General features: G+C 37.4%; 1 protein-coding gene across 4 annotated transcripts in view; it reads left to right on the top strand.

The window, feature by feature from the left end:
- The window catches only part of PRELID2 (PRELI domain containing 2), a 101,385-nt gene that overhangs the window by 4,993 nt on the left and 73,689 nt on the right, over window positions 1-22,703 (top strand). For 3 of the 4 annotated variants that reach the window (XM_063086316.1, XM_063086318.1, XM_063086317.1), the window contains exons 2-4: window positions 5,194-5,251; window positions 7,374-7,447; window positions 9,010-9,170. In XM_063086316.1, coding sequence (XP_062942386.1) covers window positions 5,194-5,251; window positions 7,374-7,447; window positions 9,010-9,170 — 293 coding nt within the window. Of the gene's footprint in view, window positions 1-5,193; window positions 5,252-7,373; window positions 7,448-9,009; window positions 9,171-11,343; window positions 11,396-22,703 lie in introns of all 4 variants that reach the window. The other variant, XM_063086319.1, reaches the window with a different exon arrangement.

The raw sequence follows: 22,703 nt of genomic DNA, 5'->3' as shown, positions 1-22,703 counted from the left end.
AATTCTGCTAGAAGATTAGACATGACATGAAGGAGAGTGGCACAGATGTGAGGAGCATGGGCTCTGACATCAGATGAGGGGAGAGGGACGGAGTGCTACTAGACCAGTGAGCCTGGACAGGTCAATTCATTTTTCTATGCCTCAGTTTCATCTGCAAAATAAGAACAATGACTGACTTCTGTAGTTGTTGAAGAAATTAAATTGGATATAAATATATTTACCCAGCTTATACCAAATAATATACTTAGCTTAATGTTGGCACATAGTAGGTGCTTTTAAAGTACTTGTTGAATAATGATTATGATAATAATAATGATGATGATAATTTATTCAATTTATCCCATGAGCCTGAAAATAAAAAGCTGAAAGAAGTAGTCTGCTGAAATCTTTATTCACTTGGAATAATAAAGGGGAGAGTGAGCATGAATGAAGGTGCACATTTGAATTATGAGTATTTTCTAAATGGCATTTAAATATTTAAAAATATTTATTATTTATTTTTAATTGACACATATTAATTGTTCATATTTAAGGGGTACAGAGTTATATTTCAATACACGTTTACAATGTGTGATGAGCAAATCAGGGTGATTAGTATGTCCATTGTCATGAAAATTTATCACTTCCTTGTGATGAGCATTTGTGATAAATGCTTTCTCAGGGACATAACACAGAGGCATAGCGTGGGACAAGGTTCATATTTTAATTATAAATTTATGAGAACTTCTAATACGCTTAGAAAGTTATTATTATTATTTTTTAAATAAGTGAGTATGCTCTCTCATGCTCTTACTTTCCTGATGTAGTACTTCCCCTAATGCTAGCTTGGAGGGAGTGTCAGAGAGTCCTTGTCATATCTCATACAAATTCTGAATTGGTAAAGAAGGAGTTTGTGAGGTTTTACTAGCTTAGGAACATCAAAAATATTACCTTCTAATAATATTTAATCATCATTTAAATATTTTGTGTTGCAGATACATGCCAGTAGTATATATAATGCCACATTACAATAAGTTGCAAGATAAAAACCAAAGTCTTAAAACTTAAGTTTTCAAAAGTGTTGATTCATTTTTTAGTAGCAAAACCAGCTACCAATGATTGAGTACCTGCGTGGTGCCAGGTATTCTACTTTACATAAAATTATTTCCTTTAATTCCTATAAAAACTCTTTGAGCTGAGTATTTATTCTCATTTTATGGATGAAGACATTAAGGCAGATTAAAGTGGTTAGCCCAAGACTATCACAGATGGGCTTCCAATTCAGATCTTTTGGACTCATTCTATTTTTAAAACTCATTCTATTTTTTAACAGCCTATTCGATTTTTTAAAAAAAATTTACCTTCACTTATAAATAATTGACCTATAAAAACCTTGTGAAAACTAAGAATTCCCATACATCTTTGTTAACAAAAGACTATGAGATCTGCCATGGAAAGAAAGGAGAAAACTTTATTTTCAAGGAAAGAGGCAATCTGCCGATTGGGGAACACAACCTCTGGGGAAAATCGAAAGTGCGAAGTTCAAAGAAGGGAGGGAGGAGCTGGTATTTATGTCTTACAGGATGAGTCTTACACACACATTTAGCAGGTGTGGGAAAAATCTATGAATATGTGTGAGGGAGTCAAACGGGTGCACAGTGAGTAAACATATGGAACATACATTCCATGTTTACTTTGGGTTGGGGTTTTATTACTAAAATGAGGTGGAATGTAGCTCTTTACATCAAAAGGTAAAGGGCTATTTATGGCGCAAAGACGGTTTCAGGGCAGGCATTGACTTCTGAGCTTTTTGGAAAGTTGATATTTTAATAACTGTTTATTCTTAAGAATAGACTTTCTTAGAGCTTATGGAGTTTTTTTTCTCTCAGAAAATAAGAGAGGTAAATACCATATCTTATGAAGCTCCTCCTGCAAGTATATTGAATTATTCCTTTAATTAGATGGACTCAATTTGTTGGCCTCTAACTTTTCATAGTTATGCATTTGTTTTTACTTACTTATTTATATATTTTTGGTGGCTGGCTAGTACAGGGATCTGAACCCTTGACCTTGGTGTTATCAGTGCACTGTTCTATTGAGTGTGCTAAATGGCCAGCCCCTATGCATTTGTGTTAATGTATATTTTGTATATATTTTTTCCCCCAGTATCATGTGGTTTTGGCCTCTTACCTTTTAATATGTAAAAGGCATATGACAACCTTAGGAGAGTCTACATTTTACTCTTCTTAGACTGTTGAATACGTATAATATATGAAGGTACTTTAAAAAGTTCATGGAAGGATTCATATTATCTTTTAATTCCATTTTTCCACTTGTGAAGTACCCTTGTATACAATGATATTTACAATAGATTTATCTTGGGGGAAGAGAAAGGAGTTAGTTTACACATTCTGTAAAGAAGGTAAAAATCGTAAGAAAGTTCAAATGAAGTCAAATATACCTTGAAAACCCCCTTAAATCACCCGTAAAGTATAGTATACTTGGCATATGTGGGATAACTCTTATGTACACTTCAGTTTGTAGTTGCTGAGCCAGGTTCAAGGAAGACAAGTGCTTTTGGCAGATATTTTGGCTGTCATACCACTTTGCTTCCACGAGAGTCTGTAGTGGGATGAGGACTGGAGAATCCCCATGTGACCCTGCTTGTCTGCAGCCTTTACACCATTATGATTTTTTAAAAAAAGGACTCTATATCTTAATACTTGTTAATATGGTTTCTTGTTTTGAGGAGGACTAAATGAGATCATCGTGTACATGGAAAACTCTTCAGATATTAGGACCCTATGTGGACACAGTAGATGTTCAGTAAGTCTTTGATGGAATTGATCCTGCTCTAGTCGATCAATTCCACAGTTACACTGTGTTTGAAAAGGTATCCGGAAAAACCTGGCCACCTGCTTCCTGTCTTCCCAGGTTGGCATTACTGGTGATGACTTTCTCTGAGCAACCTTACCTCTCTCCAACCCCTTATTATCGGACTTTAGGTAAATTTTTGTAAATTAAAACATGAATATTCAAGTTACCACAAGATGGCGTCAGATCATTTCAAGTAATGCCAGGTAGAGGGAGCTTCAGTTCAATGAATGCTTAATTTTAAAATAAGTTAAAATATGTGCTTTTCATGTCATGGCATTTATATATTGCAAATAAACCCCTAATTTCTTTCACCATTCTTATGTGGAAACTTGAGGCTCTTGTCTATTCAATTTCAAAAGTAGTTGTTTAGAAAGTGACTTGAATCTTGCAAATGATTATTTCCTAGAGTAAATAGTTCATGGTTTCTGTATTAGGCTAGAAAAATTTTACTTTTATTATTTACAAACATTGTCTAATGGTGACCCCTAAGTATTTTAAAATGTTCCCCTTCATGATTTCCGATCATTATTATTATCTCTTAGTCTGATTTATTTTTTTCTGAGTACATGTGACATATTTATTTTTTGTTTGTTTGTTTCCCCAACTAACATGTAAACTTCGTAAGAGGCACTAATTTTGTTTCTTTCATTACTGTATCCTCAGTGCCAGGAACATTTCTTGCATGGTAGGTACTCAAAAAACTGTTAAATGAAGAATAACTAGAGTTTTCACTATTTAAATCAATACTCTTTGTCTTAATAAGCACATATTAAAATTATGTGAAAGTGTGAAATATTTGAGTTTATAATCTTTTGGAATTTCAGTGATCAACTTAGCAGAGTAATCAGAACTTGAAAATTTATCACTGTGCTTCTCTGGAGATTACATTTCCAACCTCTGTCATAATTTAGTTTAGTAATCTTCCTACAATTTACAGTATATTTATAATATTCAGTCAGGATGTATTTGTAGATATACAATAAAAAATTAGAACAGTAGTAAAGGAGATAATCTCATTTTACTTTCATGTACGAGTTATAATTTATAGACACACACACACACAAATTCAGAGGACCTATGTGGATTTCAGATATCCCTCTTGTTTCAAGGTTACTGTGTAAATAAAAGTCTCCTTTGTTGAGGAACAGAATATCTGTTTTTTTTGTAGCTGGCTGGTACAGGGATCTGAACCTGTGACCTTGATGTTATAAGGCTGCGCTCTAAGCAGTTTAGCTCACCGGCCAGCCCCTGAGAAACAGAATATCTAAAACTGGCCCTCTGTGATGGACATGTATCTTTATTTCAAGAAAGCAGTAATTGTAATTTTAAGCATTTCTTTTTAGGGCTAAAATGAATGAATGACTGAATGAATGCATTTTAAAAACCATGTTTTTCATTATTTATCAAGATTATGTTTGCTGTAATGTGTGAGTGACAGAGTTTACCAACATGGAACATGATAGGAGGTGTTGAGGCTGCTGAAGACTGAGCCTACTGCTTGTCTTCACAGACGGGTTCCCAAATGAAGGAGGGCTTATTTTTTAAATCGATCCCTGAATTCATTGAGGTTTACATCCAAATCATTTACTCATTCAGCAAATGTTTATTGATTGCCTATTATATGCCAGACAGTCACTTGCTGGTTGGTGGAGATATAGGAGTAACTGAAATAGACAATATACTAAATAGTCTTTCAGGGCCATATAATCAACAAATTAAATATTTATTGAGCACCTACCATGTGCCTGGCGTAGTGCTAACCCAGCCACCAGGAAATGGTGTAGGACAGCGTGAAGGCATTCACTCTGTATTAAACAGGTGTGGTTTAATTTCCTGGCTCCATTAGGAGCCAGCTATGTGACACTAAGCAATCTAATTTTTATTCTCTTCCTTCCAGTTTTCATTTCTGAAAAATGGGGATAATGATGTCACATAACCCAGTTACAACAGAGAGGCTGTTGGATTTAGATGAGAGCATGCAAGGAAAGCATTTAGCAGAGTGTCTAGCTCAAACAACAGTCTTGATTTATGTTAAGCTGGTTTAATATTAATAATATTATTGTTTATTACTTAGCTTAACCTTATCTCCCTTCTCTACCCAGGCTGGGTTGGATCTAAAGAAATTTTTACCTGGGTTTTATACAATTGTAATTTTAAGGTGATGATGGTATCTCACTTATCTAGGCCCAAGTGGTAAAGTTGAGATCCTTGAATGAAAACTAGCCTTAGAGTTTGCTTGGAGAATATTTACTGGTCCTGCAGTAGCTGTGGTTACTATTAAATAATTCGCTTTGATGAAAGGTGAATGGTAATTCTTCTTTGTATGTTTTCATTTAGTACCCCAATCCCATGGATAAAAATGTCATCTCTGTAAAAATCGTGGAGGAAAAAAGAGGTAAGTTCTCTGACTATATGCTCACTTCAGTGATGATCAAGTGATACTGATTTTTGTAAAGATGTGTGTGCATGCTTGTGTGTGGCTATTAGGTTTTAAACAGGTACATTTCTGTACTTGAGGTAACTGATAGAAAGGTCTGGCACTTAGAGCATCAGCATTTACAGCAGAAGGCCTGCCTAATATGCTCTTGTCACTTTCTAAATTAATAACTGATGACAACACCAAGCTACATAAATTGTAATAGCTAACATTTTTGAACAGTTAGTATGTGCCAGGTGCTCTTACTTTCATTAATTCGTGTAATCTTCAGAACAGTGTATGAGGTAGGTATTAGATTACTCTTATTTTATGAATGAAGAAACTGAGGCGCAGAGAGATTAAACAACTTGCCCAAGGTCACATGGCTAAATCCCTATAATACCTTCATATATCATTTTGTAGATGGCAAAATAGATAGGATTAATAGCATGTATATAAAATGTGACCATAAAGCAATTAGATTGTGGAATCTTAACTGTACTTGGCAATGTGGTTCAGTGTCTGCTAGAGCAGAGGGCAAACTATGGCTCATGCTGCCTGTTTTCATAAGTAAATTAAGTTTTATTGGAACATAGCCACACCCATTTGTTTTCATATTACCTATGACTGCTTTTTTGCTACAAACAGCAGACATGAGTAGTTGCAACTATGCCCACAAAACCTAACTCATTTACCGTCTGGTCCTTTACAGAAGATATTTACCAGCCCCTGGGCTAGAGGATAGGAATCTCTACTGTGCTTTGTCATCCTTATCTTCAGCAGAAGCATTGTCATTGTCAGTGTTTGAACTTGAGAACTGGGCAGTGCAGGAATCTGTGATAATGCATGTAATCAATGTACAGAGCTTTGGAGATACCCAGATCCAGGTCTAACATGCTCTACAGCCTTTCTAGGAATCATGAGATGCTACTGTTCATTATATGACTCTGAGGCCCTCTCTGTGTTTGGTAAACATAAAACTATTTTTTGCTTGTGAGTGTATTTTCTGCACTTCTATAACTATGTAAATATACTTTAACAAACATTTTCTCATGTACCTGCACTCAGTGTGGGAGAAACTTATTTTTTGACATCAAACAAATCCAATTTCAAGTCCTGATTTTGTTACTGCCTTCATGACCTAACTTTTTGGAGGCTTGGTGTCTTCATTTGTCAATGGGAAAATAATCCTGTTTTTAGGTTGTTGTGCAGATCAAATGAGAGCACTTTGTGCATTTCCTAAATAGGAATATTCATTATAATTTCTATCATTGTCTGGGACATCTTAGCCTATGGGAGTAGCAAGTCCATCCACGTGTCCTATAAACATTGGAGGAGGTGGCCAAAGGGAGTGCCTGTGGGCAGAGGGTTTCATGCAACAGCTCTGGGAAGTCACCGTGTTTTCATGAGTTGCTGAGACTGCTCTAGCCAGAGCTTTGAGAGGCTCCCTAACAGAATGGCTGAGTCGCAGTAATTCACGGAGCAAATGAGAGCACTTCAAAGTTTATCCTTTTCTCTGCCTCTGTCTCTCTTTTTCTTAACTCCATTTATTGTGTTTTTTACATTCCTTGTTCCATTCTAGAAATTTTGCTCCACAATAGAATGGCTCCAGTCATTGGGAGTCTACTTACTCCCTTTTAAGAGAAGAATATGGCTGATATAATTAATTAATTCCAGGTTTAAGTTTTGTAGCCAGAAATATGTGCTTGAGAGTTTGATACAGAAGGTAGCAAAATCAGATTCTCTATCTTTTTGTTAAAATATTCTCTTTGTTGGAGTTGAGCAGGAGGCTTATTGGCCATTGTCACTGGGGTACTGACACTGTCCAGAGCAATGAGCAAAGAACAATATGTGATTTTTTCTCCTTGACTTTAGAATGTGCATTATGAGTTGCTGTTTTACCCTTATTCTTTGATCACTGATAGGGAATATCTGTGATCTGGCCCAGAAATGTGGCCAGGGAAACTGAGTTTTGAGTTAAACATTTTCTTTCATAATTCTACATATAGAAAATTGAGATTGACTTTAAAAGCTTTATTGATGTTAAGACAAGAATACATTTTCTGAAGTTTTTTTGTGTGTAAAATTTTTCTTTTTCTAGATGAATCAACAGGGATCATCTATAGAAAGAGGGTTGCAGTCTGTCAGAATGTGATTCCAGAAATTTTAAGGAAGGTAAATTCATTTCAAAATTTAATCAGAGTTGGTGTAACATTGAGTAATTTTTAATAGTCATGGAAAGGAACTGGATTTTCTGATGTAAAGGAGCGTTAGAACTTTCCTCCTTCTCCCACCTCATAGTCCTTCAAAAGAAGCAACCTCTTTTATATCCATCCTCAGCCTTGGTAGATGCACCTGGTGACACCTTTTCTCTGTCTCTGTCTCTGTCTTTGTGAAGGGCTTAATGGGTGTAGAGATGTTCTACAGTTATTTTAAAGACAGTTTCAGCATTTTGCATGAAGTGACTATCTTTTCTAATCTGTCCATGGTTAGAAATGACTTGTAGGTAAAAATGATCAGAAGGGGCACATTGTAAATATTTAGTTTGATCTTTAATAAGGAAGCTTATTAAACTAAAGCTTATAACTAAAAGCTTCAGTTTCTAATGCACTCTCAGAGATAGTTTTTCTGAGAGCATAATGTTCTCAGTGCTCCCTTTAAGTCTTTTTGTGTGTGTTTCTGTAAAGTAATATCGTTGATGATGAAATCTTCATCATAGCAAATTGTTTTCTCTCTTTGAAACCCTTAAGCATGCTGGTGATTCCTTGTTGGACAAAGGTGAGTGGAAATTTTTAGTCACATTGCTTAAACTATAGAGGGATTTTCGATGGGAGTCCTTTTAGAAGTTTTAGGAAGAGGAGAACGTCTTGATACACACTTTTAAAGATGTGTCAGATGGTTGTTTCAACCCGGAAGAGATTCTGTGTGGGATGTGAAACCCAGCTTGGCTCCTGCGGATTAGCTTGCAAATTAAATTGCTGTACTGTATGAAGAAAAAATGGCAGCTTTCGTCACTTTCTAATCGAGGATTAAAAGACTCTGTCATATTCTTTAATGTAATAAAGCTTATATGACAGTGAAAATGAACTTCCTTTTATTTTCCAGATGGCAAAATGTGTTGCACTATAGCAGCATATTATTATTGGCTTTTTCCACAGAGTGTGTACCCTGTCCTTGCCCTATATACAGACTTTGAATCTATTATTTAAAAGGCATTCAACTTTGTCTCGTACCTCAATTCTTAAATAATTTAAGGATACCTCTGACTTGTACAATTCCGCCTTTGTAGTTTTCTATGTCTTTTCCACCTAGGAAAGCATACATTTCTAGTTATTGGACAGAGTTTACAATGAAGAAGATATTTTAGCTGATATTGTCCTGCATGTGAGCCAGTAAGTGGGTCTGATTAGAATTCATCAATTTAAGAAGGCCATAACCAGCCCTAGAGGAGACACGAAGGAGGCTGATAATTCGCTTAGTGTTGAGCAGTTAGGGAAATCAGGCCAGGGACTGTACAGCCTTCATAAATCCTGGGCAATTTGCATGTCCTCACTAGCACTTAGTAAGGTCATAATATGTTTGATTATCAAAGACTTAACAGGCATTGGTGAACCGTCATCCCTGTATCACGATCACCTGTCCTCTTAATTATCCGAGACTGATAGCAACTCTGGACACAATCCTTATGTAGCCTGCTCTTCCTAGATTGAGAAAGCCATCCTCCCTCTGTTGGACAGGTGAGCATTTTAAAGGTACCTGATATCCAGTTAGAAGAGGAATCATGGCTTAATCTTCAGGAAAGAAACATGGCTATACGGAGTCACTGCCTTACGTGGACACAGTATGCATCCATGAAGGAAGAGTCTGTCTTCCGTGAAAGTGTGGAAAATCCAAATTGGTAAGATCACCCCAGTGTGTGTGTGTGTGTGTGTGTTGGGTGCAGGGATGCACATATGAGCACATACATTAAAAAGCTATGATTCTATACTTATGAGCTCTGTTTACGACTCACACAAATTCCACATTATTAATTTTTTAATCACACAAGTAAATAATGAATATATTTTCCTTTAGGGGAAAATGACAGAGCTTAACTTCTCTCTGACCACCCCTCCCAATCCTGGTGTCTTTTGCCCTCTCTAGAGGCAGTGCATATTACCAGTTTGCTGAATAACCTTTAACCAATACCTTTAGATATTTACATATGTACTCATAGAGCCTGTATAGTACGGTTTTGTTTATCTTTTTCACATACATGATTTCATGCTGTGTAAATTATTGTGTACTTCTCTTTTTTACTTATAGAGTGTTTCTGAGCTTTTACCATTTGATATATGTAAATCTGTGTTATCCCTTTGAACTGTTGGATAGAGTTCAGTCCAATGACTAATACTACATTTTATTTACTTCCTTTTTGATAGTCATAGTATCTAGTTTCTCTTTATTACAAAAAATACTACAATATTTGTGAAGCATATGTTCCTTGTATATGACCCCTTATTCTACATGTGAGTGTTTCTCTAAAGTAGAATTTTTAAATGTCAGGTGTATTGAGATATTATTTAATACAATAAAATTTATTCTTCTTAGTGTACAGTTCTGTCAGTTTTGACAAACACATATAGTTTGACATACCACCACCACAATTAAACTATAGAACATTTAAAGTATATTTTAAAAAGTTATATCACATGACAACTTAATGGGGAAAGAATATTCTTTTCAATAAATGGTGCTGGGACAACTGAGTATCTACATGGAAAAGAATGAAATTAGACCACCATCTCACGCCAAATACAAAGTGGATCAAAGAGGGAAATGAAAGAGTGGAAACTATAAGACACTTAGAAGAAAACACAGGTATAAATCTTTGTGATCTTGGATTAGGCAATAGTTTCTTAGATATGATACTGAAAGCCCAAGCAACAAAAGAAAAAATAGATAAAATTGACTTCATTGAAATTAAAAACTTTTGTGCTTCAAAGGACACTGTCAAGAAGGTGAAAAGACAATCTGGAGAATAGAAGAAAATATTTACAAATCATATATATGATAAGGGTCTAGTATCCAAAATCTATAGATGACTATAACTGATAAGGCACTTGTATCCAGAATATGTAAAGGAATATTATTACAAAGATAACCCAGTTAAAAGAAGAACAAAATATTTGAGTAGACATTGCTCTAAAGAATATATACAAATAGTCAATGAGTACATGAAAAGCTGTTCAACACCATTAGTCATTAGGGAAATGCAAATCAAAATGACAGTAAGATACCATTTTATACCTTCCTAGAACAGCAATAATAAAGAAGACAGTAATAAGTGCTGGTGCAGATGGGGAAGAATTGGAACCCTGCACATTACTGATAGGAACGTAAAATGCTCCAGCTGCTGTGGAAAACAGTTGCCTCAAAAAGTTGAACAGTAGAATTTAATCATTAGAGTTACCATTTGGCTCATCAATTCCACTCCTAGGTATATAACTAAGAGAAATGAAAACATATGTCCACACAAAAACTTGTACAAAAATGGTCTTAGCATTATTCAAAATAGCCAGAATGTGGAAACAAGCCAATGTCCATCAACTGATAAATATATAACTAAATGTAGTATATCCATAAAATGGAATATTATTCAACCACAAAAACAAATGGAATGCTGATTCATGCTACAACACAGATGAATCTTGAAAATATTATGCTAAGTGAAAGAGGCCACATACCGTATGGGTCCTTTTACTTCAAATGTCCAGAATAGGCAAATTCATAGAGACAGAAAGTGGATTCATGGTTGCCATGGGCTAGTGGGAGAGGAGAGAGCATGGTGACTGCTAATGGGTACTGAGTTTCTTTTTTGGGGTGCTGAAATGTTCTGGAATTAGTTTTGATGGTTGCACAACTATGTGAATACATTAAACCCCACTGAATTGTACACCTTAAGAGGGAGAATTTTTATGGTATGTGAATTGTTTCTCAATTTAAAAAAAGTTAGTTTATATAGCATTTATTTTGGGCTGCTGTAACAAGAATACTGGGTGGCTTAAACAATGAACATTTATTTCTCACAGCTCTGGAAACTGGGAAGTTCAAGATCCTAGGCAATGGCAAATCTGGTGTCTGGTGAGGGCCCTCTTCCTGCTTTGCAGATGTCTGTCTTCTCATTGTATCTTTGTATGGTGGAGAGAGTGGGCTCTAGTCTCTTTCTCTTTTTATAAGGACATTAATCCCATGATGGGAACTCCATCCTCATGACCTCATGTAAACCTAATTACCTCTCAAAGGCTCCATCTCCTAATACCACCACATTGTGGGTTAAAGTTCCAACATATGAATTTTGGGGGGACACAGGTATGCAGTCCTTAACATATAGATTCTATTACATTGTCTTCCTATGTGTTATGTACAACTTTACAATCTCAACAGCACATGTGAATGATCACTTTCCTACAGTATCTCCAGTACTTAATATTAACATGTTTTTAATTTTTTGCCAGTGTAATGGGTGAGAAATGATTAATTCCTTTGAGATATGTTTAAAAACAAAGCAAAATATCACACACACTAATTGTTAATAGTAATCATTGCTGTGAACTATGATTTCAGAGGATAATTTACTATATTTTTTGTTACTGTTCTGTTTTTTATTGTGTACCTATCATTTTAATGGAAATGGTAAAGCCCTCAACCCAAATACAAGTTGGATATTCCTTACCCAAAATGCTTGGACCAAAAGGTTTTGTATTTCAGATTTTTTCAGATTTTGGAATATTTGCAGAATACATACCATTTGAATATCCCTAATCTGAAAATTCAAAATCCAAAATGCTCCAATGAGCATTTCCTTTGAGTGTCATATTGGCACATTAAAAAAGTTTCAGATTTTGGGGTATTTAGTATTTAGGATTTTTGGATTAGAGATGCTCAACCTGTAATTAAAAACCAAAAACCTAAGATCCATTCTTAAGCCCCAACACTTGTCCAAATCATTAATGCTCCCCGTAACTTTGGTCCTGTAGTGATAATTCTAGGATGCTCCAGCAGCCCACTGAATGAGTGTGAATGCCAAGTCTTACTAGCATCAGAGGTGAGTTTGCTCTGAACCAACCCTAGTTTTTGTTTCTTGTTTTCCTCATGACAAGAACTTCACACAGGGCATAGGTGTTTGGGACTAAGTATAAAGGCTGTGGCCAGGGAATAGAGCTCTTTTCTTTGTAGAAATAGTAAAAGGATGGAATCCTCTGATTTCATGTGGAAGAAAAAAAGTCTTTCACTTTATGTACTTCATTTTAGCCTTAGTATTTGCAGATATTTGGGCTATTGTCTAGTCTTAAAATATGAACTTAGGGCCGGCCCTTGGCTCACTCGGGAGAGTGTGGTGCTGATAACACCAAGGCCATGGGTTCGGATCCTTAAAAAAAAAAAAAAAGTCAGAACTTAGCTTTCATCCATAATATGTAAAATGATATGAGCTCTGAGAATCCAGGGAAAACATTCTTTAGGAACTTCTTTCCTTTCTGTAAATTTTTTAAAAATTTAATTTAATTTTTTAAATTGGTTATGAATATTCATGGGGTACAAAGCTGATTGTTACCACTTATCCCCAAGATGTGATGGCCAGATCCATACTGGCAGCATGCCCATTACCACAAATTGCGATTGTACCCCGTGTCCCCCACCCAATTATCCCCGACCTCCCTCTAAATCCTCCTTTCCCCCTCTCCACTTTGTATCCCTAGGTATGTCTTTTTTGTGTTTTTTAAAAATTACTTTTAAAACAGTCATCCTGATTCTGGAAAAAAAAAGATAATGTGTCTTATAAAAAATATTAACCAATTCTGGAAAAAAAGGAAAAAATTTTCATCACCTAGAGATAGTATGTTTACATAATTTTCTTGCTCCATTCCTAATTGGCACTTAAATTGTTTCTGAATTTTTTGCTATTACAAATAGTATTGTGATAAAAATCTCTATGATTACATGTTTTCCCACTTATTCAATTACCTGTGAAGGTAGATTAAGTAAAGTGGGATTTCTGGGTCAAAGGTTACACATGCATTTTATATTTTGATACGTATGATCACATTCCTCTATAGAAAGGTTTGACCAGTTACACTTTTTTTCCCCTCTGGTTTGTTTGGTTTATATTTCTTTTTTTTTTTTGGTGGCTGGCTGGTACAGGGATTTGAAACCTTGACCTTTGTGTTATATGGTTTATGTTTTTAATCCTCTCCAAAACACTATCTTTTATATTATTGACAAAACAGGCTAATATTTATTGACACCTTCTATATCAAGGTCAAAGTTAGATCCTTCATGTGTGATCATTTTGAGGCTGAGTATAAATAACTTGCGTAAGGTGATAGTCAGGAAATTGCTGAGTCAGCATGTGAATCCAGGTATCATAGACTCTACCTTGAGCGAAGTGGTGAGGCAGAACTATGGAAATTTATGAAGGGTGGGTTTATCTCAGACTGTAGAGTGCTTTGAATCCCAGATATGGAGAATGGGTTTTGTCCTTTCAGCAGCAAGCAGCCACATGAAGGTTTCAGAGCAGGGGCTAATATGCTAAAAGCTCTGATCCAGACTCTACAGAACTTGTGTTTCTTAGCTCTTGACATGGATTCAGAAAGGCATTTAGGCAGACATTTTATATGAGTGGGTAATCTAGGATGAAGGGGCATCAAAAAGAAGGACATGTTACAGGTTAAGCGTCCCTAACTGAAAATCTGTAATCTGAAATGCTCCAGTGAGCATTTCCTTTGAGCATCATGTCGGCAATCAAAAACTTTTGGATTTTGGATTTTCAGATTAGGTATGCTCAACCAGTGTGGATTCTGCAACTATCCCCAAATCCAGAAAAATCTGAAATCTGGAACACTTCTGGTTCAAGCATTTTGGTTAAAGGATATTCAACTTATATTTCTTTAATTTCCTTCCTTTGCCAGGGGATGTGAGAGTAATGGCTAGCCACTGCACCCAGAAGATGAAATATGGCCATTTTTTTTAAAAAGGAAAAAAAAGTTGTCCTGGCTGCTGAGCATAAAATTTGACCTTTAAGCTATGTGTTGGTTAGCAGGTGTGAGTGTGTGATGAGAAACCAGATGTCAGACTGTCCCTGTGCATGGCCTGTCGGCTCAATTCAGAGATGGGCTTGAAATGGGTTTCCAGTAGAACTGACTAAGCCTTGCTCTGCCTCTCTTTATATAGTTCTGATTTTGGCTTCCCACTAACAGACAACTCTCCAGTTGTGGCACCTGCTTGGGCAAGAGCTACATTGGTCTTCCCCCCTGTCTGCAGTCTCAAACAACTGAATGTTTCTAATAAGACTTCTTCCTTTATCAACTTCATCTGATGTTTTCTTCCTATAGTTTTTATGGAATGGAACTTCCATTCCTTTTGGAAGATAGAGTGATGTGCTGTTTTTCACTTATCTAACTCTTCCAGAACCCAGCTTGGCATTCCATGCCTCAGAGAAACCCTCCTATACTTACTCTGTCCTTTGTTCTGTATCAGTTAGACTACGTTTTGCTGCAAATAACAGAAGCCGTGACTCAGACGATACCAGCCATCCCTTATATATGTTTACTATGCACCAGGCACTGTTCTAAGTATTTGTTATGTGTGGGTTATGTGTATGTGGGTGTGAATAAAAATTCATTTAGTCCTTATAATAACACTATGAGATTGTATATTAGTTAACTTTTGTCTTGCTATAACAGAATGCCTGAGACTGGGTAACAAAGAAAAGAGGTTTACTTGGCTCACCATTCTGGGACAGATGCATGTGGTGCAGGCCTCAGGCTGCTTCTACTCATGGTGGGAAGCGGCAGGGCAGCCAGCTCTCATGGGAAATAATCCCTTCCTTTGAGAGATCATTCATTTCCTGGGGAGGGCATTAATTTATTCAGGAGAGATCTGCCCCCATGATGCAAACACCTCCCATTAGGCCCCACCTCTTAAAGGTTCTACCTCCCAACACTGCCACATTGGGGATCAGGTTTCAACATGAGCTTTGGTGGGGGCACACATGTTCAAACAGTATCAGACTGGAAGTAATTTTATCCCCATTTTACAAACTGAGGCTCAGAGAAGTTAAGTAACTTGTAAAAGGTAAGATGGCCAATAAGTGTCAGTGCCGGATTCAAACCTGGGCAGTTTGGCATCAGAATCTATGCTTTTGTCAACCACACTGCCCTTGCCCTCAATAAGCAACTCTTTTAGCTCATAACCAAGTAGCTGTTATTCTTTTGGCTCAGTTTTTCCCTGTGTATCCATTTTTTTTCAAGTTTGAGTTCCTCATGGCTGCCAGTAGCAACTAGGATCAGTGTACTTTTTGCCCACATTTAGTGAGGGAAAGAGAGCTGTGGAAGGGAGAAAATCTGTCTCCCAACCACATGGAAAAAATGACTTTCCCCTGAGACTGATCTAGTCAGCTTAGATCACCTGCTCCCTCCTGGACATTAAGAGTGATCCGAGGAGGGGCTGGCATGTGGCTCACTCGGGAGAGTGCGGTGGTGATAACACCCAGGCCACGGGTTCGGATCCCATATAGGGATGGCCGGTTTGCTCACTGGGTGAGCATGGTGCTGACAACACCAAGTCAAGGGTTAAGATCCCCTTACTGTCATCTTTGTTTTTTTTTAAAAAAAAAAAGTGATCCAAGGAATGACATGGCTGATTGACCTTGGCCAGTCAGCATCTTCCTTTAGAGCTGGGGGCGAGGGAGGTCAGCTCCCTCTGAGACACATGGGCTGCATGGGAGACGGATGGGCATCTGAACAAAAATAATTGGAGTATAGTAGAAGGGGACACTACACACCTCCTTTCCTCTTCATGTTTTCTTTTCACCATCTCGCCTGTTGTCTTTGTTTTGCTTCGCAAGTAACAGAAACTCACTACTGCAGATGATTACAGGGATATCTCCATACCAGTGATCATGCCTCTCAAGGGATAGGAACCAGGAACTGGACAGCCAGCAAGAACTAAGGCAGCCTCATCGTCTCTTGTCTTCCCATGTCCGGCTCATTTGTTCAACAGATCTGCTTTGTCCACACAGCCAACCCAGCTCCCCAGGCCCATCCATGGTCTAGCACATTCTTTGCCATAGTAACTGACTAGACTCTTGGGTTAGAGTCCCACCTCTGAAACTCATTCTATGCCCTGGAGCAATTTACTTCACTTCTCTAAGCCTCAGCTTCCTCATTTGTATGATGGGGGTGATATCCTTACCCCAGAGGGTTGCTATGAGAATTAAACAAAATAGTATGTAGGGCTTAGGATAGTGCCAGCCCATGTAGTCAGTAAACGTTACTGTGTAGTGTTATTACTTTTCCTGCTGTAATCATAAAATTCACATGACTTTCAATTCTAATCTTAAGAGTATATTTGTTTTAATATAGAAACAGTGTTTACAGTTATTTACCATTACACTGCAGGAACATGTTCTACGTTGGGATTTTGCATTCCTTTAGTATACCATCTCTCTCGGGGGGTCTGAGCTCCTCAGTTTGAGAGTCATGGGACTACGAACCATCTACTTTAGTTCCAGAGTGGGATTTACACCTGGAGAGGAGGATAGTATTCAGAGGTCAATGCAAGCATTTGGCATGGACAGAATTCCCCCATATTTCTGGTTTTCTTGGTCCATGCAGTGAACCAGAGCATTTATAGATTCAGGGGTGTCACATGGGGCATGCTGATGAACTGCCTGAGTGTCTGGAGTCAGAGACACAGCTGATGCTCTGCCTTGCCATAGGACACTTGGGCTAAATCCGAAAATAGAAGATGATATGCATTTGATTTGGTTTTAATAACTGGCATTTGTTTTATCCAAGTAATGTGATTCTAAAAGATAATCATCTTATAAAAATATTTTCTTGGGCTTTGCTCCTTCACTGTAACTATATGTGTTTTTGTGGCAAGTAAAAACTTTTTGGGTATCTTCAAGTTATCACTATCAGTGGAGACTTAACTCTGTTCATGATGTTGCAGAGCTGGGTTTTATTTGCTTTTGAGTAGCAAGATCATTCTTCCATACTCAGCATAGCATCTCAGTGGCCCACGTCTTTACCTTTCCATGTCTAAGAGCTCCCAATTATCCTCTGATGCTTACAAACCTTCTTTCTGAGATTAAAAATGATCAGCCTAGGAGAGTGTGTTAATAATGTTGAATATATCCCTCAGATATGTTGATTCAACGTTTATAATATATCAAAGAAATTCCTCCTGGAATATAGTAAAAAACAAAAAAAGGCAAAATCGAGCTTTACACACAGATTAAATTAATGGGGTGAGTGGCTATTCTTAGTTCAATAAATTTTCATTATTATTGAAGTTATTCATATGAATATTCTTTATTATAATAAATAGGTATATAACTTTTTGAATTTTTTACTTTTGAATTTCTGGATTAAAACATCTCAAGTTGAGTATCCATCTGGTAAGCCACAAACAGTATGATTTTCATGTTTCAGGGGCTAATTGTTAGGTGTTTTGCGTTTTTACTCCCTGCTCTGAAGTGATCTTTTCTCCTCCCCCCCCAGGAGCAAATTTGACCATTTGGTGACTTCCGTGTATTTTTAGGACTGTCACTGGCCTTTTTGAATGACTTCTGCTTTTACTGAATTGTTAAAATACTGTGGCTCTGCTAACTTTACTTAGGAATTATTTCTAAGCCCAATCCTGGTGCTAAGGGGCTTGAGAATGAGGTTGTTTAGTAGCCCGAATAAATACCACTGTATTCGTCCCAAAACATGACTCGCAGTGCTCATATTGACCTTGATTTCCAGTGCACTAGTGGGTGATCAAACGATCACTAATTATGAATAGCCAAGCAACAAGACCTTTTCTGTACAAACTTGACATCTGGGCTGGAGCTTTATTTTTGGCTGAATAAGACTGCCTTCCAAAAAATACTTATTTGCCTGTTGATGATTGTGTTCATATAATCATGGCCTTCTCTGGTTTCCCATCCTGTACTTATTATCAGTAGCTATATCCTGAGTCACAGTTTTCACTGTATCCCTAGTATCAAGCACAGTGCTTGACTCACAGAGGATGCGCTGTGGCGATTTTTCAAATGAATGATGAATGAAAATTTGCTAAAGGGGATGCAGAGAATACTCCATCAAGGCTGAAATGGGAATGAGAGAGGGAAGGGAAAGGGATGAAACTGGCCAGAAGGGTAAGTGTAAATTGGGAAAGTCCAATAGGGTTTTGTAGGAAGTGCCATGTAGAAGGAGTCTTGAGCCAGTGATATGGAGTCCTCTTTTCTGGCTTCTGCTTGGTCACTTATGTGTTCTTCAACTCTGAGAAAAGGGATGAAGCTGGCCTGAACTCCCTCACAGAATCATGTGAAGATTTAATAAGGTAATAAATGGGAATGCTCTACATTTGGAGAATATAAAGCACTAAATAAATGTAAATTGTTGGAACTAATGGTGAATTAATGTTCTCTTCAAAGTAGGATGGCTCTTTAAAGTTAGAAAATTTGACAAGTGGGGTAAGCTGTTTTGTTGAAAAGGGAGTAATAATTGAGCTGGAAACAATGATGTTTGGGCAAGAGAACATACTATGGCATTTACAAGTAAGAGCTTTTGAAATATCTTAGTGGATGCCTATTGATTTTTTTTTTTCTCATCCTCCTTTGTCCTTTGGGTTTGAGTTGTATATTAGTCCAGGGTTTAGGGGAAGGTTAAAAATGTAGATTCATTGTGGTGATTCTAGTTTTGAAGGCCTGGGCTCGCTCCTGGGAATTAACTTTTTAAAAGTTCTCCAGGTGAGTCTGTTGGGTAGTTAGATTTGGGAACCCTTGGTAACTAGTTAGCATCCTGTGGTCCCAGTGGTAAGCAAATGTACAGCTGACACCCCTTTTGGACATCCATTTATTGCAGAGTTCTTGTTAATCTTATAAAGTATGACCAGTTGGTAATCTGACTGTCCAGCAGATGGTAAACACTTTTCAGCAGAAACACACTGCTGGAAAGTTTAGCAGAATTCAGATGAGGACCCTCTTGAATTTATTTGAGAGGAACTGTAAGGGGTGTTAGGATGAGGAGGGGAGACTTAAATGAGTCTGATTAGCATCAAAATTATGTTGCATTCTCTGCTGTTCTGGAACAGAGATCCCAGTGAAATTTTCTTTCTTTCTTTTGGTTAGCTTTTACATCTATAATTTACTTAAAGGATATTAAAAATTACAGTATTTTATTAACCAGGCATTGATAGAATGCAGAACAACCTGAAGATCTTGAGGCAGTAGAGAAGAGACTGATGACAATCCACCTAGGTTCAGGATTTACCTTCTCCAACAGGCTGAGAATTGGCCCCTGGGAGCTTGTCATCAAGGCTAATATTGATAGTAAAGAGATGGAGAGTAAAATTATCAAGCTGAGTTTAGTTTCTAGGTTTGCATTTTTGGTTTTATTTTAAGATGTTTTCTCTGTTGGAGATGGAGGTTGCTCCATTTCATACATGTTTGACCTCAAGAGAGTTGTGGCAACGAGAGGAATTTAATTGGTAATTCTTAGCTTGTTCTGTTTGATTCTTCCTCTGCTCACAGATGATTCAGCAGCTTCTGAAGATAGAAAAACCTTCAGGTCCTCCCATAGGTCTATTGGATGAGTCTTACTCTAAGAATTACTAATCAAATATTTAAAAATACTCCTCCCGACTTTTTTTTTTTTTTTTTTTTAACAAGTATTGCATGTTCATTGTAGAACAGTTACAAAATGCTTGTAAGAAAAAACAGGGATGTGTTCATGCCCTCTTCGATTTTGTGCCCTTCCTAGTCAGTGACTCCAGAGGAAACCAATATTTTGACCTCCATCCATGTGGATGAGTTTGCCTGTTGTTGCTCTTCATATGGAATGGAATCACAGAGCGCAGACACTGTTGTGTCAGTTTTCTTTTGCTCAACATTGGGTTGGGCTGGCCAGTTAGCTGAGTTGGTTAGATAGAGCGCAGCCTTATAACACCAAGGTCATGGGTTAGGATCCCTGTACCGACCAGCCACAAAACAAAAAAACAAACAAAACAAAACAAACCCAACATTGTGTCAGTGAGTGGCATCTCGTGTGTACAGGTCTCAGTAGTTTATTCTTTTTCCATTGCTGTGTAGCATTCTGTTGTATGAACATACTGTAGTTGCTACGATTTAATTACTCATTCTGCAGAAAATCTATTGAAACATACAAACATTTGGAATCATACCATACATAGCATTCTGACTTTTACATTAACTTAACACTAGATTTTGTACCATCTTTTCTTACTATTAAATACATCATTTAAAAATTATTTTTAATAGCTGTTCAGATGGATTGATTGAATAAAATTATTCCAATTTGTTTTATTAAATGTCCTAATTATTGGTCATTTGCATTGTTTCCAGGTATTTGGTCATTTGCATTGTTTCCAGGTATTTGCGCATGTATACAGTGATGTGAAAAATCTCTTTATAGGCTGATGTAAGCCCTCATCTAAGGTTAATTGCTTAGGACACATAGTTAGATGTAGATTTTATGGGTCCAAGGGCTTTGTTTGAGTCTTTTATTAGGTATTGCTAAACTGAAGCATGCATTCCTAAGAATCCCAGAAAACTTCCCAGCAGCATGGCAGTTGGTAGTGTTGTATAGACCTATACTTGAAGTGGGATCACAACAGTTACATAATTTGTGGGGCCCAGTGCAAAACAAAAACACAGAGTCCCTTGTTCATAAGTGATTAAGAATTTCAAGACAATGACAACAGAATATTCAACAAAGTGTGTGGCTCTTCTACATACTGAGCCCTGTGCAACCACGTAGATGACACACCTGGAAGCCAACCGTGAATGAGGTGCGTGCACTGGTAGGTCCAATATCCCAAGAAAAGCCTCCAACTGGGCCAGTTCACAAACAGTTATATTTCTGAAGCTTTGTTCACCTATTCTGGATGCAAGTAAGCTTGCTCTGAATGAGCACTTCTCTAGTTAATAGGATTGTGGGAAGGGACATGGGATCTGAAATTTACTGTGGGGATTCAAATAGTGGCCCTCCCAGTTATTTTCGTGTGACTTTAAGCAAGTTTGACTCTTTGAACCTCAGTTTTTCCATCTGTAAAATGGGGTTAATATTACCTACCTCCTAAGATTGTTGTGAGAATTAAATGAAATGCATGTATACAAACAACTTAATAGAATGCTTTACCACAGTAGGTTATTAAAAAGTGTTAACTGTTATTATTGATTATCAGTTCTTTAATACTACAATGTTTTAAGAGATGGAGCCAGACTGCCCTAAAGTATGTACTTGTGCTAAGCTGCTGGGCTTCTGAGATTCCACCATTTGCTTTATTCCTTAGTGTTAGGCATTTCTTGCTGATGCTCATTGTTAGTAATTTAGGTAACAACACATTGGTTCCTGGGGTGGATTAAAAGAGCAGCTTAGAGGGTAAGGACTCTAGGAGAAGAGGCTAGAGAGGGTGGCAGGGTGTTTGATCTAAGAGGGCTACTTACTGTGCAGTGTGTGAGTGTTGATGTGTGGTAGCAGAGTGGTAGAGAAGGCTAGAAAGATGGGAGGGTTCTGCTCCAGGGACTTTGAATGCCAGGATGGGGAAGGTGGGGATTCTGCCAAGTGATTTATGATGATTGAGTGCCGCCTAGAAGTTAATGAAGTACAAGGAGTTTGAAGTTTGCTGGAGTTGGATTTATACTGTGGGCCTTTAACTTCTCAGCCACTGTGCTTCTCTTATTGTAAATGGGAATGATAGTCATGGTAGTAGTAGATTAGTCTCATTATTATTATTAGTGTTAGTATTATTAACTAACATTTGTTGAGGGCTTACATGTATTACCTTGAGTGCTTTATGCATATTACCTTATTCAACCATGGTAAATTCATGAAATAGGTATTATTAACCCATTTTACAGAGGAGACCGAGCTTCACAGAGCTTCAAGAACTTACTGTGTGGGTAGATAGGCAAGATGAGATGAGATGTGAATCTGAGTGATCTAATTCCGGGAACCACACCTTTAATCCCTGTACCACAGCCATATATAGTATGTTTTATAGATAAATATTTGTGTTAAGGCTGAAAACTGCATAGCATTTGTTGAAAGTTCTGTAAATTGCATCGGTTCTCTGAGGAAGCACAGTTATATAAATGGATTTAGCCAGACAGCATGAGCAAGACTGCATACTCTGGCATGGTGGAGTGCAAATATGAACCAGGCAGTCTCTGCAGCAGAGTTAGACCCAGGGAACTGGGCAGGGAGTGAGCAGGCTGACCTGAAGACCCCAGGTTTCCTTTGGGACACTCCTCGTTCTGTGTGGTTACAGGAGACTGCCCCAAACACCATGATTAAAACTGAGATGTCATCACAACAAGAATATCTGTGGAACTTTTTTTTCCCCCTCAAAGACACTTTAATTAAATTCCCATCATGAA

Source organism: Cynocephalus volans, chromosome 2 (genome assembly GCF_027409185.1).
Source record: "Cynocephalus volans isolate mCynVol1 chromosome 2, mCynVol1.pri, whole genome shotgun sequence".
Taxonomy (NCBI): domain Eukaryota; kingdom Metazoa; phylum Chordata; class Mammalia; order Dermoptera; family Cynocephalidae; genus Cynocephalus; species Cynocephalus volans.
The sequence above is the reverse complement of the archived record's forward strand: the minus strand, read 5'-3'. Positions and strand labels throughout refer to the sequence as shown.